At 36.2% G+C, this 16,054-nt stretch overlaps 1 protein-coding gene and 1 non-coding gene across 2 annotated transcripts in view; one reads left to right on the top strand and one right to left on the bottom strand.

Annotated features, from left to right (window-relative positions):
* Positions 1 to 16,054, bottom strand: part of TTC6 (tetratricopeptide repeat domain 6) — a 259,315-nt gene that overhangs the window by 22,983 nt on the left and 220,278 nt on the right. The window contains exons 28-31 of the mRNA XM_032242507.1: positions 13,562 to 13,635; positions 7,815 to 8,025; positions 5,416 to 5,568; positions 4,405 to 4,575 (exon numbers count right to left, since the gene is read on the bottom strand). Of these exons, the coding sequence (XP_032098398.1) occupies positions 4,405 to 4,575; positions 5,416 to 5,568; positions 7,815 to 8,025; positions 13,562 to 13,635 (609 nt within the window). The remainder of the gene's footprint in view (positions 1 to 4,404; positions 4,576 to 5,415; positions 5,569 to 7,814; positions 8,026 to 13,561; positions 13,636 to 16,054) is intronic.
* Positions 3,859 to 3,964, top strand: LOC116526399. Its single transcript, XR_004258137.1, has one exon. It is a non-coding gene; the product is annotated as a U6 spliceosomal RNA (small nuclear RNA).

Consider the following 16,054-nt stretch of genomic DNA (forward strand, 5'->3'; position numbering starts at 1 on the left):
GAGACTTAGACTCCCACACAATAATATTGGGAGACTCTAACACCCCATTGTCAATATTAGACAGATCAACCAGACAGAAAATTAACAAGGATATCCAGGACCTGAACTCAGACCTGGAACAAACAAGCCTAATAAACATTTACAGAACTCTCCACCCCAAATCCACAGAATATACATTCTCCTTAGCACCACATCACACCTACTCTAAAATTGACCACATAATTGGAAATAAATCATCCCTCAGCAAATGCAAAAGAACGGAAATCATAACAAACAGTCTCTCAGACCACAGCTCAATCAAGTTAGAACTCAGAATGCAGAAACTAACTCAGAACCACACAGCTTCATGGAAACTGAACAACTTGCTCTTGAATGTTGACTGGATAAACAATGAAATGAAGGCAGAAATAAAGATGTTCTTCAAAACCAACGAGAATGAAGACACAACACACCAGAATCTCCGGGACAGATTTAAAGCAGTCTCTAGAGGAAAATATATAGCAATAAGTGCCCACATGAGAAGAAAGGAGAGATCTAAAATTGAAACCCTAGCATCAAAATTGAAAGAGTTAGAGGAGCAAGATCAAAAAAACTCAAAACCTAGCACAAGACAAGAAATAACTAAATCAGAGCAGAACTGAAGGACATAGAGACACAAAAATCCCTTCAAAAAATCAATAAATCCAGGAGCTGGTTTTTTGACGAGATCAACAAAATAGACCACTAGCCAGATTAATAAAAACGAAAAGAGAGAATAACCAAATTGATGCAATAAAAAACGATAAAGGGGATATCACCACAGATTCCACAGAAATTCAAACCATCATCAGAGGTTATTATAAACAACTCTATGCACATAAACTAGTAAACCTGGAAGAAATGGATAAATTCCTGGACACTTGAGTCCTCCCAAGCCTAAACCAGGAAGAAGTTGAAACCCTGAATAGACCAATAACAAGGTCTGAAGTTGAGGCAGCAATTAAGAGCCTACCACCCAAAAAAAGCCCAGGTCCAGATGGGTTCACAGCCAAATTCTATAAGACATACAAAGAGCAGCTGGTACCATTCCTTCTGAAACTATTCCAAACAATACAAAAAGAGGAAATCCTTCCCAAATCATTTTATGAGACAAGTATCATCCTGATTCCAAAACCTGGCAGAGACTCAACAAGAAAAGAAACTTCAGGCCAATATCCATGATGAACATAGATGAAAAAGTCTTCAATAAAATACTGGCAAGCCGATTGCAACAGTACATCAAAAAGCTTATCCACTATGATCAAGTAGGCTTCATTCCAGGGATCCAAGGCTGGTTCAACATACACAAGTCTATAAACGTAATTCACCACATAAACAGAACCAAAGACAAAAACTACATGATTATCTCAACTGATGCAGAGAAGGCCTTTGACAAAATTCAACAGCCCTTTATGCTAAAAACCCTCAATAAACTAGGTATTGATGGAACGTATCTCAAAATAATAAAAGCTATTTATAATAAACCAACAGCCAATATTATACTGAATGGGAAAAAACTGGAAGTGTTCCCTTTGAAATCTGGCAGTAGACAAGGATGTCCACCCTCACCACTCCTATTCAATATAGTACTAGAAGTTCTAGCCAGAGTAATTAGGCAAGAAAAAGAAATAAAGGGCATTCAAATAGGAAAGGAGGAAGTCAAATTGTCTCTATTTGCAGATGACATGATTGTATATCTAGAAGACCCCATTGTCTTAGCCCAAAATCTCCTGAAACTGAAAAGCAACTTCAGCAAAGTCTCAGGATACAAAATCAATGTGCAAAAATCACAAGCATTCCTATGCACCAATAACAGACTTAAAGAGAGACAAATCAAGAACGAACTGCCATTCACAATTGCTACAAAGAGAATAAAATACCTAGGAATACAACTAACAAGGAATGTAAAGGACCTCTTCAAGGAGAACTACAAGCCACTGCTCAACGAAATAAGAGAGAACACAAACAGATGGAGAAACATTCCATGTTCATGGTTAGGAAGAATCAGTATCATGTAAATGGCCATACTACCCAAAGTAATTTACAGATTCAATGCTATTCCCATCAAGCTACCAATTACCTTCTTCACAGAACTGGAAAAAACCACCTTAACACTTCATATGGAACCAAAAGAGAGCCCGCATAGCCAAGTCAATTCTAAGCAAAAAGAACAAAGTGGGAGGCATCACACTACCGGACTTCAAACTATACTACAAGGCTACAGTAATCGAAACAGCATGGCACTGGTACCAATACAGAGATATAGACCAATGGAATAGAACAGAGGCCTCAGAGGCAACACAATATATCTACAACCATCCGATCTTTGACGAACCTGAAAAAAACAAGCAACAGGGAAAGGATTCCCTGTTTAATAAATGGTGTTGGGAAAACTGGCTAGCCATGTGCAGAAAGCAGAAACTGGACCCCTTCCTGACGCCTTACACTAAAATTAACTCCAGATGGATTAAAGACTTAAACATAAGACCTAACACTATAAAAACTCTAGAAGAAAACCTAGGCAAAACCATTCAGGACATAGGCATAGGCAAGGACTTCATGACCAAAACACCAAAAGCATTGACAACAAAAGCCAAAATAGACAAATGGGACCTAATCAAACTCCACAGCTTCTGCACAGCAAAAGAAACAGTCATTAGAGTAAGAATCGGCAACCAACAGAATGGGAAAATTTTTTTTCAGTCTACTCATCTGACAAAGGGCTGATATCCAGAATTTGCAAAGAACTAAAACAGATTTACAAGAAAAAAACAAACAAGCCCATTCAAAAGTGGGCTAAGGATATGAACAGACACTTTACAAAAGAAGACATACATGGGCTAACAAACCTATGAAAAAATGCTCATCAACACTGGTCATTAGAGAAATGCAAATAAAAACTACATTGAGATACCATCTCACGCCAGTTCGAAGGGTGATCATTAAAAAATCTGGAGACAACATGCTGGAGAGAATGTGGAGAAATAGGAACACCTTTACACTGTTGGTGAGAGTGTAAATTAGTTCAACCATTGTGGAAGACAGCGTGGCGATTCCTTAAGGACCTAGACATAGAAATTCCATTTGACCCAGCAATCCCATTACTGGGTATATATCCAAAGGATTATAAATCGTTCTACTATAAGGACACGTGCACACGAATGTTCATGGCAGCACTGTTTACAATAGCAAAGACCTGGAACCAACCCAAATGCCCATCGATGATAGACCGGACAGGGAAAATGTGGTACATATACACTATGGAATATTGCTAAACAAGCAAACATTACAGAGCAAAATATGTGAAATGCTGCCAACACAGTACTTAGGTAAAAGGCATACTTTTAATAACTTATTACAATATAAATGAAAGGGTGAAAATAAATTAATTAAGCTTCCAACTCAAAAAGATAAAGAATAACAAGATAAGTTGAAGGGAAAAAAAATGAATAACTATAGATAAAAAGCAAAAATTTAAAAATTAAGAGTTTCCTTCATGTAAATGCATTATGATTAAAATGAAATAAGTTCAAAAAATAGAAAATACCATTAACTAATGACCCACCATTTTTGTTTCAGACATTATGAATTCAAGTCCAAAGAGATTAAGGTGTCACACAAAGCCAGAACTAAAATCTAAGTCTTTTTACTCCCAGTCAAGTGCTCCCATGGCAAAATTTGGAAAAGGTATATATTAAGGTGAGTTAGATAATCATAAGGAGGGTCTTGAAGGAAGTCTAAATGGGGACAGAACAGAAGATTGTAGGCTGGAAACCTGTGACAATAGAAATCGCAAGGCAAGTCCTCACACTTGGGGAAGTCCAAAAGAATGTTTATTGGATGCTCACTTCGGCAGCATATATACTAAAATTGGAATGATACAGAGAGGATTTCATGGCCCCTGTGCAAGGATAACATGCAAATTCATGAAGCATTTCATATTTTTCAGAGAAGGAAGAATAAAATATCAAGGAGCATGAAAAAACTTGTGGTGCTGATAGATATGTTTATTATCTTTATTTGTAGTGATGATTTTGCAAGTGTACACTATGTCAAGATAACAAATTGTACATTTTAAGTATGTGTGATTTGCTGTATGTCAAGTATCTCTCAGTAAGATTTTAGCAAGACATTTATTATAATAAAATATAAAAGAAGAAACAAATGTTTACACGTGTTAGTTGATGATAATGAGGAGAATAAATCCATAGAGGCATAAATATTTAATAGATAAATTATAAACATTCTTATGAAAGATAACATTTTAAATAAAGAGCTGATAGCCAATGCATTAGCCTGAGATTGTACAAATTACATTTTGAAACTATATATAATAAAGTAAGCATTTAATGTCAAAAAGAAAGTGTTAAGTAAAACTCACATTACCTGGGAAAACTGCCTGTGGTGAAAGTAGATATTTCCTGCATTAAAGTAAGCCAGCGAGTACTTGGGGTTTAGAGAAATTGCTTCTTGATAGTCTTTCATTGCATTCTGTTTATGGCCCATAAACTCATGAATCACCCCACGATTTGTTAAGAATTCTGCTGTAGTATTGATCTGCAGTATAATATTATGATTATTTAACATCTAGGAATAGTATTTATCTCTGATTTCATGTCTGCCAAAATGAACATTATGGAATCTACTTGTGGGAAGCTAGTAATTTTATGGTGCATGTAAAACCCCAGTAGAACAAATATTTTGAGAAAGGCGTTTCTATGAAGTTGGTTCAATGTCAACACTTTGTTGATTTGGTTGCAATAAAACAAATAACCTTAGTGTTTTTTCACTCAGTTCCATTCCAAGGAATAGACAAATTGGAAAAGTTTATCTGTTTAGCTGTTAAGCTAGAGAAGAAATTAAATTGAATAGTAAACAGGCTTATTTGTCCTGTGTAATAGCAATTATCTTTCAGTTATTTCCTTTTCCTCATCTCAAACATTACATCTGCCCAAATCTACAGAAACAAAACCCAAAAGCTAGAAGTAAAGAAGAGTTCCTGTCAGTGCATTCAGTATGAGATTTTTACTTGTCATTTCACTGAAGGAAGATTCTGGGGATTTACATTGTTCTTTCTTTAGTTCCTTCAAACCTAGAACATTATTTTATGTTGTGCATTTGCTCTGTATTACATAATAATATTGATGTCCCGCAAAAGTATAAACCGTATTTACTGAGTGTAATCAACATTTAGCAGGATTTCGGGGTTTTCGTGCATTTAGGTTATAAAATTGGCAAGAAATAACTCTGCTATAGGGATCTCTTGGGTAAAAAATACACAAAACATTATTTTCTCCATAAGTCACTTTAAAAAGCTAACAGAGACTTCTTACTTGAACCTACTCATTGACAGTGTTAATTTATGCTAATAATAATATAATCTAAGATGGTTTTTACCTTCATGGCAGCATTAATATCCTGCATTGCAGCAAAATTATTACCCATCTGAAGACAGACCACAGCTCTTCCTTCATAGGCTAAGTAATTCTTTGGATCAATATCCATGGCAATGGTAAAGTGATTCCAAGCTTTCTGGAATTTTCCTTGGATCTAGAATAATTTTCCAATTACACAAAGTAGAAAATAGTCCATAACATGACAAATGTTTATGATTCTGACTAAATCAAATAAAACCTTTAGTAAGGGTATATTTATGCTGTGCTAAATCTAAGTTATTTGAAACCAGAAAATAGGCATACTGAATGCATACCATGGCTGCATTCAGTTGACTCATTACTTCTGAGTATTTATGAAGAAATTTTAATTAATTAAAATTAATTTAACTTCAGAGTCCTCTCCTATACCAATCCTGGACAACATAAAATCATGGCTACCATGTGAAAGGCCAATGGTGTTGACCAACACCAAAAAATTCACATACAGCTCCACACACACAGGAAGGGATTGTATTTATTTCCTTGGCACTGAATCTCCAGTTATAGATAATATATACATAATATACATAATGAAATAAATATGTATTGAATAATAAATGAATAAACATGGTATAAAACATATTCTGATAAATCATGCTAGCATCTGGAGCTTTAGGATCACTATACACATTCCATGGAAAATACATGTAAATCTACCGAGCTTCTGTTGATACCAACTGAAAAAGAAAGAAAAGATCAGGAGAGGCGCATTGTTAATAGAACAATGTCAGAGTGCTTCCTAGAGAAGACCAGCTGGCAACTAAATGCCTCCACAAGAAGGCAGTGAGTTAATAAATTCAGTAGAGTCTGGAATCTGTCTTTTTTTCCCGAAGGGCTCAAACATCCATCTTGCCAGAATCTCAGAGTTGACTCACTTTAACCAAGCTGAGCCTAGGGACTCACATAAAAATAAAAAAAAAAAAAAAAAAAAAAAAAAAACCACAACTGTTAAGGGAACAAGACCCTGTCTCCTGACCAGCAAATCTTCTCTCTCTGGGTAAACAATTTGTAAAGCCACACTGTCAACACAAACTCATTTAACAAACAAGGAATCAGGCAAATTGAGATTAGATTATTAGACTATTAAATAGCAAACTGCCTCACAGTAAGAACTCTGTCATCTGCTCCAGACCACATCTGTTGTGCTCACTTCTGTATTTCTAGTGCTAGGCAAATAGTAAGGGAATCTAAGTATTTGTTGAATAAACTGTTGCTCTTTACCCACACAGAACTCAGATGAGTATAACTCTCCTTTTGCAGTCCTCCTTCCTGACTCAATTCTTTACATGGCTGTGTTTTTCAATTTTTTTCAGGTTGCTATATGCCCAGTGGGATATTCAGAAAATGTAAATTTGTTGTCACGTCTCCTATTAATGCTATTCACATGTTTCACTGGACCATAAGGCCTTCAACTCCAGCCTCATCTCATAACCTGCTCCTTTTGCCCATAACATTCCAACCACTTTGGCCCTCTTTTTTACAAGACTTTCTGATTGGCTGATTCCACTCTATGGAATACTGTATCCTCGCCACAGCCCCTACTTTCACACCTCAACACTGTTAATTTCTCAAAAAGCTTCTCTCACCTCTCAAACAAAGAGAGGTGACAAGTTATTTTGTGACATTATACTAAAACTCATCCTTTTCCTTTCTTGCACTTATCGTGATTATAATCAATTATTCATACGATTAACTGTTTGATGCCTATCTCTCCACTGGGTAGTAAACTCTGCAAGAAGAATGAAGTATATTTTGTTCTTTGCTATATCCTCAGGCCTAGAGTAGTTTCCATTCTATATTTAGTGCTCAGTTAATGTCTGTTGAATGCAATGAATGATGATGATGTTAACATATTTCACTGGATTGCATTCAGCTCTAGCTGCCTTGGAAATCACTCTTTAAGTGGACTTTGCAAATTTCTACTGTGATCCAATAATGGCTAATTTTCTTCCCTTTAGCTTTCCACTAATGCAATAGGACAAAACCTGTGGAGCCTAGGTATACAAGCTAGCAAAATAAATGTTACTCAGGTTCTTAAAGACGAACTTCATCAGACAAATTTTAAAAGTTGTATATAAGTGTAGCAGGAAGGTAGGGAGGAGGGTAGACATAAAGGAAACGCAGGTTCAAAAGATTTTCATCTAACCAGCCTACCAGCTCCCCAAACTGATCCAGATCCAGGCAGGCTCTCTATAAGTAATGAAATCCCCTGCTTCCACTACTACTCTGGAGCCCAAAAGTAAGGAAAAAGTAAATGTTCATAACCAAAGAAATAACATATACTCCCATCGCCAGGAAAGGGCCAAATATATTCTTCCTTCCCAAAGGATGCTTTTAATGCTCAAAATGTTGCTATGTTACCTGTAAATTATAGCCCAAACTAATTCTGGCTTTTATGTATCCTGGATTAATATGCAGTGCTTTCAGAAAGTCTTTCTGTGCTTTCTTGGTGGCTTCATCAAGACTGTATTCCATGTAAGAATTTCCCCTTCCAACATAAGCATCCAGAAAACATGGGTTAATTTTAAGAGCCCAGGTAAAGAAATTGATGGCTTCTTCAAACTCATTAATTCTGCAAATAAATAAAAATATTAATGCCTCTGGTAAACTGATGCATTCTGGTGACATATGCAATGTTTTCCTGTATCTGGCTTTTCCATAAAGATTTGAATTGACTCATAAAAAAATCTGCATTTCTATTACCCATTGAAGGAGGTAAGGACATCAGTCCATAGGACCTAAGGAAGTGTGACAGGTCTTTGAAGATTTTGGTAAAAGGAAAGATGGCAAGAAAGAGTCATTTGCATAGCAGAATGTGATGGGATAATATTCTGGATTTATTTCAAGTTATTTAAGTCCACATGACATTTCTAAACATGTTTTTAACAGGTATCAGTTACCAGTAAAGAGAAACATATGCTACAATTGATGAAATCTACTTTTAAAATCAGATTAAAATAAACTTATTTATATGTATTTAATATTTCCTTATACAATGAAAACAGCCAGATTTTCATCACATGGAAGTCCTTACTTCAGGTCTCCTATAAAGGCAGGCCATTTCACTGTGGACACCAGGAGAGAAGAGGAGAAAAAGAAGTAAAATGCATTTTATTTATCAAATTTGTGAATGTATGTGGCTAAATGATAACTCTGTCTCTCTATCCTCCCTAATTACTCTCTTGTGGTGGAGGTTAAGGCTGTTAAAGGCATCAAACATTTGTTGATGGGCATAAAAAATCACTTCTCCATTTCATATGTATATCTAATAATAATATTTAGTTTCAATTAATATGGAGTTTAGGCTTTTAAAAAATAGAATGACGAAACTAGCATTGTTTACTTACCAGGTACTGTGCTAAATACTTAACAAATGCTATTTCCTTTAATCCTTCCAACAACTCTGTAAGGTAGTTATAATTATCTACATTTTACAGATGAAAAGAAAATCATGGGTCAGAAAAATCTGCACACAGGAAATGATACACTAACATATTATGTTTGCACAGAGAAAATGACTGAGACTCAGGTAGGCCTTACTCCAAAATCCATGCTTTTCCACACAGCCATCTCTACCACATATTCCGCACCTATAATATACCTGTGGTTGGTGCAAAGGAGCCAGTGAACTGATAACTCAACAGCGTAGCCAGAAAAAAAGGCTTGGAGTTCAGACTTGAGCCTGAACGTGCAAATTAACATTAATTTTTCAAGATTGTTGTGAGGATCAAACAAAAACATGTGAAGAGCACCTAGCACAGAAACCCTCACCCAATAGATTATATCTTCCTTCCGTTCTTTTCATTACTGCTCAAACAGGTTTCAAATTTTAATAAGATGCATCACTACTTTGCCCATTTTTCCTTTATAAAATACATGGAATCCAGGATAAACCGTTCCAGAAATTATCATCTTCTAGAGGTTACTTAAAAGTATCTTTTAAACCCAGTGTTTCCCAAACTACCCCTTCCTTCATAAAATTGCCCCACGTTCCACCTATACTATCATTTACTGAATATTTTAAGTCAACTCACTTTATTTACTTAACTAAATTTATTTTTAAAAGCAAATTAATTTTAATACCATAAGTTGAAAAATTATCTCATGCCATAAATAATAAGCTTGGAGCAGGATCCTTTACTCTGCAGAAAACTGAGCCTGAGTGCTGCACCACTGATTACGAACAGAAAATTTTTAAAGACTAGCTGTTGGCTGAGACTTTCTCCTTGATGTATTCAGAAGGTTTGAGAAAGAATTCATTTTGAAACCAAAAAGCAATTCAGTTTTTCATAACGTGATTCAGTTTTTTTTTTTAATGCTTGTCCACGCCATGAAAAATAACAGGTACTTGTGATACTTGCTCCATGTTTTCCCAAATATGGTGCAACAATCCACAGTGAAGCATTAAGAAAACTCACTTCTGATGTCACAGGCAGGCAAAGGTTAACATGAGCATGTATTAATCAGTTGCCGCCTTTTGAACACAAGGTCACTTTCCTCAAGCAGTTTACAATGGAATGGTGCTCTCTTTCCTGATAATTGGCACTATTTAAGAAATAAAAGTTGGACTGGGCACAGTGGCTCACGTCTATAATCCTGGCACTTTGGGAGGCCGAGGAGGGTAGATTACCTAAGGTCAGGAGATTGAGGCAAGCCTGGCCAACATGGTGAAACCCCATCTGTACTAAAAATACAAAAGCTAGCCAGGCATGGTGGCATGTACCTGTAGTCCCAGCTACTTGGGAGGCTGAGGCATGAGAATTGCTTGAACCCAGGAAGCAGAGGTTGCGGTGAGCCAAGATTGCACCACTTCACTCCATCCTGGGCAACAGAGTGAGACTCCATCTCAAAAAATAAAAATAAAAGTCCACTTTGTATTTCCAAGTGCCATCTCACTGTAGTATAGTAATAATTCTAAATACAGCATAACAAATTCCTTATCAGGAATAATTAGACCACAGTCATTCTGTGTAAAATGCATTTAGTTGATAAGTTTTGCTGTGTTCAGTATTTCTATCTATGGGTAGTGAAGCTTTTACTTATGATTAATACCTATGGTGACCATGCCAATGGACATTTCCAGGGAAATCCCCTTCTCTCCTATTCTCCCCCAAATTCATTGAAATGCCCCTAGCACACTGACATCCAAATTGCATCATACACCCTGGCCCCTCTTACCCAGAGAAATTAAAAATCCTTTGTGAGTACATGTTCTGATATATGGTTTATGAAATACGATGTTTCCTTCTGTATAGCCTAACCAGTTAGAAAAATGAGGCAGTGAACTAAAGCTCACCACCATGTCATGTAAGTTGTGAATTACAGAATGGCTGTGATGGAAGCTATTTTTCTGTACCCATCAAGTTATCAGCACTGTTTAATGAGCATCTAGTCTGTTCAGACCAAGTAAATAATCATTAAATCTTAAAGCTGAAAAGAAATCTTGAAAGACATCTAGCAAGCTCTTCAAAGCTGATAGTGACTAAAATCAAGCCCAGGGAGGTGAAAGCGCTAAAAACCTGCCTCCTGCACCAATAGACCAGGAAAGAAAAAAACGAGCAGATACCACTGTAGAAACAGTCATTGCATTTCTCTGTCACAATGTCCTACAGGTTGAAGCCCTTGTTAAGTACCTGCATGGCAGTTAGCCAATGGGAAAATGTGGCAAAATATCTACATTCTGTCAGGATACGCATTCATTGAGATACTAATTATTAAGCATCAGTTACCACAAGTGTCAAAGTATGTTAAATGAGTTTTTCTAAAATAAAATGTGTTCACATAAATCTAGAGCACTGTGATCACTTACTGGAGGTACATGATTCTACTTACAGTGTTCTGTGAACAAGCGATCATGTGCTGAGTTTGTTCACTAGGCCGCAGACACAAAGGCCCACTGCATTTTCCAAATTAATCACATACGTGACCAGATGTGCTCTACTGAGTTGTATAAATAAATCGCAAATCCCTCCTCAAACTAAAGAATTTGGCTTGAAGAGTTAAAGGCTCAAAACTATTTTATGCCCCAATATGTAAGAATAGTAAAATAAATGTGCTGAAGTGAAAAGCAGATAGGATATATAACTCTGAGTAATCTCCCTCTATGATATTATTTTTTGAAATATGAAGGTGGTGTTCTCAGTTCTAAAAATTAACTCTACCATAAACACTCGTGGTGACTAAATTGGGCAACAAGTAGGATATTCAAGCCTAAGGAATGTTGTTTCCTAGCAACCACAAGAGTGAGAACCAGAGATATACAAAGGACACTTCAAAAGTCTGCAACCCTGTGAGATCAAAGATCAAAGCCTACAAATTTAAAAATGTATTTCTTTAAATAATTTTTCCACATGAGAAAATGTTTACTCTCCCTACTGTAAGACACACCAGGAATTAATCTCTATAGTTAGAATCCATGCATCTCTGGTATAAGGATGTTACAGCTCACCTTGAAAAGCAAAAAAAATATTTTTCCTGAAATAAATATAACCAATCACTAAGCACTCCTTATTGATAAATTCAGCAAAACTTAGAACTCAAAACACATGGAATTGGGACTCTGAGTTTTCAGAGGTTTACAGTTTGATTTAAATTCTACTTTTATTAAAGGACAATAGAGATTCTAGTCTGGTGATGAAAGTTGGTTATTTGGAATTGCAAAGCAGTAACAGCTTAAAGGAGGCTCTCCCATATATACCCAGTGATTACATTTCATAAAGGAGATTGTGAACTGACACATGGAGAAATTTACTGGCTCTAATGGTTGCTAAACATAGGAGTGAGGAAGAGAGTAGTTTTGGAGTCTGTTTTTAGTTTTAACAGAATGCAACGACCTCAGACATTTTTGGTCTGCACCCATCCACCAAAACAAACACATCAGTCATCGTTATCCCATCTCTTCCTAAGAATGACAATTGCTTAAAGAGATAGATTGTACAAAGGTTGCTGGATTAAAACAGACAATGAAATGGTATGACCGTGTTTTGTTGTCTGTACAAAACGAAAGGTCTGAGACCAGTTTAGGCCTTTTAATACAAAGATACTTTTCAGAACTTCCAGCTGTGGTATTACTCTGCTCATAAAATTTTTTTAAAAAGCAGAAGTAACTCTCATAGGAAAATGTAGCTGCACTATATATGTCCTCAAAGAGAATAGGATGTCAATTTCCTAAATAATTGAAACTGTGTTTTATTCTGTAAAGTGAATATTTATGCAGCCTAGTATACATAATTTGGAACTATTCTAATTTAATCCTCTAAATTTACTGGTATTATTTGTTTCTTAGGAGCAAAAGAGCTGTAAATTATTATTTAGCCAAATATATTTTATCACATATTAAAATCCTCACAGGCTGAATCTCCATAATTTTAAAAGCAAAATTACCAAAAGTTAATTTTATGATGTCAAATATATATTTAGAAACATAAACATTATGGCTAGCAAAGTCTATATACTAGAATATTATTTCAGAGTAAATTTTAAGCTGATTATCTTCTATATTTTAACCTTATATAAGTGTTCTCATCTCTTCTTCTATAACTTATTTTTATAATAAGCCCAGGAAGAAGTAATAATGCTTTAAGTATTGTGGTTTTTGTAGATATTTGCTGGTATTGTTTTACTTAGTTTTAGATTTAGTTATATTTTAAATGCAAAATTTTCCTTAAAATGCATAATATTTAAAAATCACCCTTTCTTCCAGGAAAGAGACTTCTTAAAAGTCAGTCCCACTTTATAAACAAAATTTTGTTATTATTTTATGCTTAGATATTTCAAGCTATGCATAATAGCATTCTGTATATTGCCACGATCTGTTCCCAGTGTCTAAGCTTCGATCAGATGGACTGTCTCCAATGCCACCATGGAAGGATTTGCCTGTACATTTGCATAAAACAGTTGATTGGAAGGCAGAAGGGTGCTGATGAACACTAGGTGTGGTCCTCATGTCTACACAGAGAACTCCTGTGTCCCTCCCCATTTTTGTAGTCTGTCACATTCACAATTTCTCCCAGTTTCTTCCATTCTCTCCTGGCTGGTTTATGGGGTGATAATTAGATAAAGCCCACGTTCCCACTTGCTTCTACTTTGACATCAGTTGCACTTCATACCTGTGATGACACATGGCAGTGGCGTGATAAAAGCTCCCGTTCGTCTGGCTTATCAGTGCAGCTTGTTTAAAATCCTGAAATAGTTTTATAAGCTTTTGTTAGTTTTTTAACATTATCTTATGTGCTATCTTGAACTTCCTTCTAACTATGATTCCACAATGACATAAGCATTAAGATATACATCTTCCTAAAGCTTTATATTTTTCTTGTAGTATCACATCAAATAAGAACAGATGAAACAAGGAAACCCATTATTGTAGACTCACTCAGAATCTTGTACTACTGGTCTCCACTTCAAGAATGGGGATTTTTCCTATGGTTTTACCCTGCTACGGGTAATGAGGTATCTCACTTACTTTCTTTCCATTGTTTATTCCAGTGAACTCCTCTAAAGACTTCCCTATCTAGACAGAAAAGGAAATGCACCTGGAGAGAACCTTTGACGTTATATGACTACAGTATAGGACAAACAAGCATCCAAGTTGGAGAAAGGGCATAATCAGGCCTTCTGTGTGGATGAGCTGGGGCTGCTCCTACTTTTGGAATCCACACTTCTGGCGAGAAGTCAACTCTTGTCAAGGACCTATAAGTGCTCCTGAGAGGGAGAAATGGAAACTCTAATCCCCAGATCTGAAGTTAGAGAAGTCAGCTGGGAAGGATCCCAGTGGCCCCTAGGAAGAGGCTGTTTAAAAGCACTAGAAGTGCTAAGTCCACAAAAGATCCTGCCACAGTAGCCCAGAGCTCTTTCCTCTGTCAGGGCCTAGACACAGCGTCTAAAGCTTATGGCTTTTCAGAGTCCTGCAGAAATATTTGATGCCTAAAGTAAAATAAGAATACTGCTAACTTTAAATTAAGGAAATATTTAAATATATAAGTGTAAAACAAAATATTATATCATGTCAACTGCATATTTACATATGTATTAATATATGAGAGTTAGATTCATTTTAATGATTTCTATACTATAGGAAGGGCTACTAAAAGAGTTCTGAATCTATGAAGGAATTAAAATAGCCCTGCTTTTTACCCAGAGGACAAGTTCAGCCGGAATCTTCATGGACATTGCTTGTGATCTCAATTGACCAAGCAGAACAGTGGGGAATATTACACTCTCCTCTGGATTGGCAAAAGGAAATCCCTCCAGACTTCCTTCCTGGAAGCCAGACATTAGAAGTCTGCAGTTCCAAAGAACATGACCCAGCCAGAAAGGAGCTAATCATAACCCATACTCCCTCTCCCTTCCCCTCCTCCTCCTTTCCACAAACCCTCCCTAGCTATGTCAGAGGGAAGAGGCTGACTGTCTTAGAAGGTAAGATAAATTTTCTGCCATTATTGAAGGTGGAAGAGAGTGGTGAGGTTAATCTGAGCACTCAGAGATCCTGGATGCCCCACATTGATTCAAATAGCATATTTGATACCAAATGGAACTATTTGGAAGAATTTTTTTAATTATTGTCTAATCAAATATAATTTAATAAAAATGCTTCCAGACATCTCTTTAGGAGGGTTTTTTTTTTTTTTGCTAAAATTAAAACAAACTTACAAATGTAAGTGAACTTTATTACAAACATTTCTATTACTTTTGGAAGCTTCAACGATGACCATGTAACTTAAAGGGCTAAAACAAATTTAGTTTTGTAATCAGATGAAACTTACAAAAGTCAACTTGACTCTAAATACCTAATCATTATTATACAACATGGTAATTAGGCATTAATTATCAACAACAGACATAAAAAGTGACTTTAGCATTACTTAGAATAAAGTTAGGCACTGTTATTTAATACCATAATTTTTCTCTTCTGCATTAATTCTCTCTCTAATATAAGGATGATAAAGAACAAACCACACAGTCACTCCTGTGTGCCACACAGAATAGAATTTAACTAATTTAGCTGTTTCACGCTACCACTTCACATGTGCTCTTTCTCCCATCAGCTCTGTATACCAGGGGTTGGGGGCCCCTGGTATTTGAGATGTAGATCTACATCTCAATCTCAGTCTACATCTCAATCACAGCAGGAGGTGAGTCACAGGTCATCGTTACTGCCTGAGCTCTGCCACCTGTCAGATCAGCAGCAGCACTGGATTCTCATAGGAGTGCAAATCCTATTTTTAACTGTGCATGCAGTTGCATGCTAGGTTGCATGCTCCTTATGAGAATCTAAAGAATGCCCCATGATCTGAGGTGGAACACTTTCATCCCTAAACCATCACCCCACTGCCCCACCACCTGCATCCCCTGAAAAAATTATCTTCCATGAAACTGGTCTCTGGTGGGTGCCAAAAAAGTTGGGGACCACTGCTATATACTTATGACAACTTGTTTATTTGTCTTAGTCTCTATTTCACTTCCCTTAAGCATTTGTTCCTTGGCTACCCATTTATATTTAAGTTTGAGACATTTAGACCCAGAATGGCAGTTATGGGTGCCTGAACATCTGTTCTCCACTATCTTTAACCTTGTAGCATTATACCTTTTTTATTATTTTA

The sequence above is a fragment of the Sapajus apella genome, unplaced genomic scaffold, assembly GCF_009761245.1.
Source record: "Sapajus apella isolate SASKATOON/1434 unplaced genomic scaffold, GSC_monkey_1.0 scaffold50, whole genome shotgun sequence".
In the NCBI taxonomy this organism is placed as follows: Eukaryota; Metazoa; Chordata; class Mammalia; order Primates; family Cebidae; genus Sapajus; species Sapajus apella.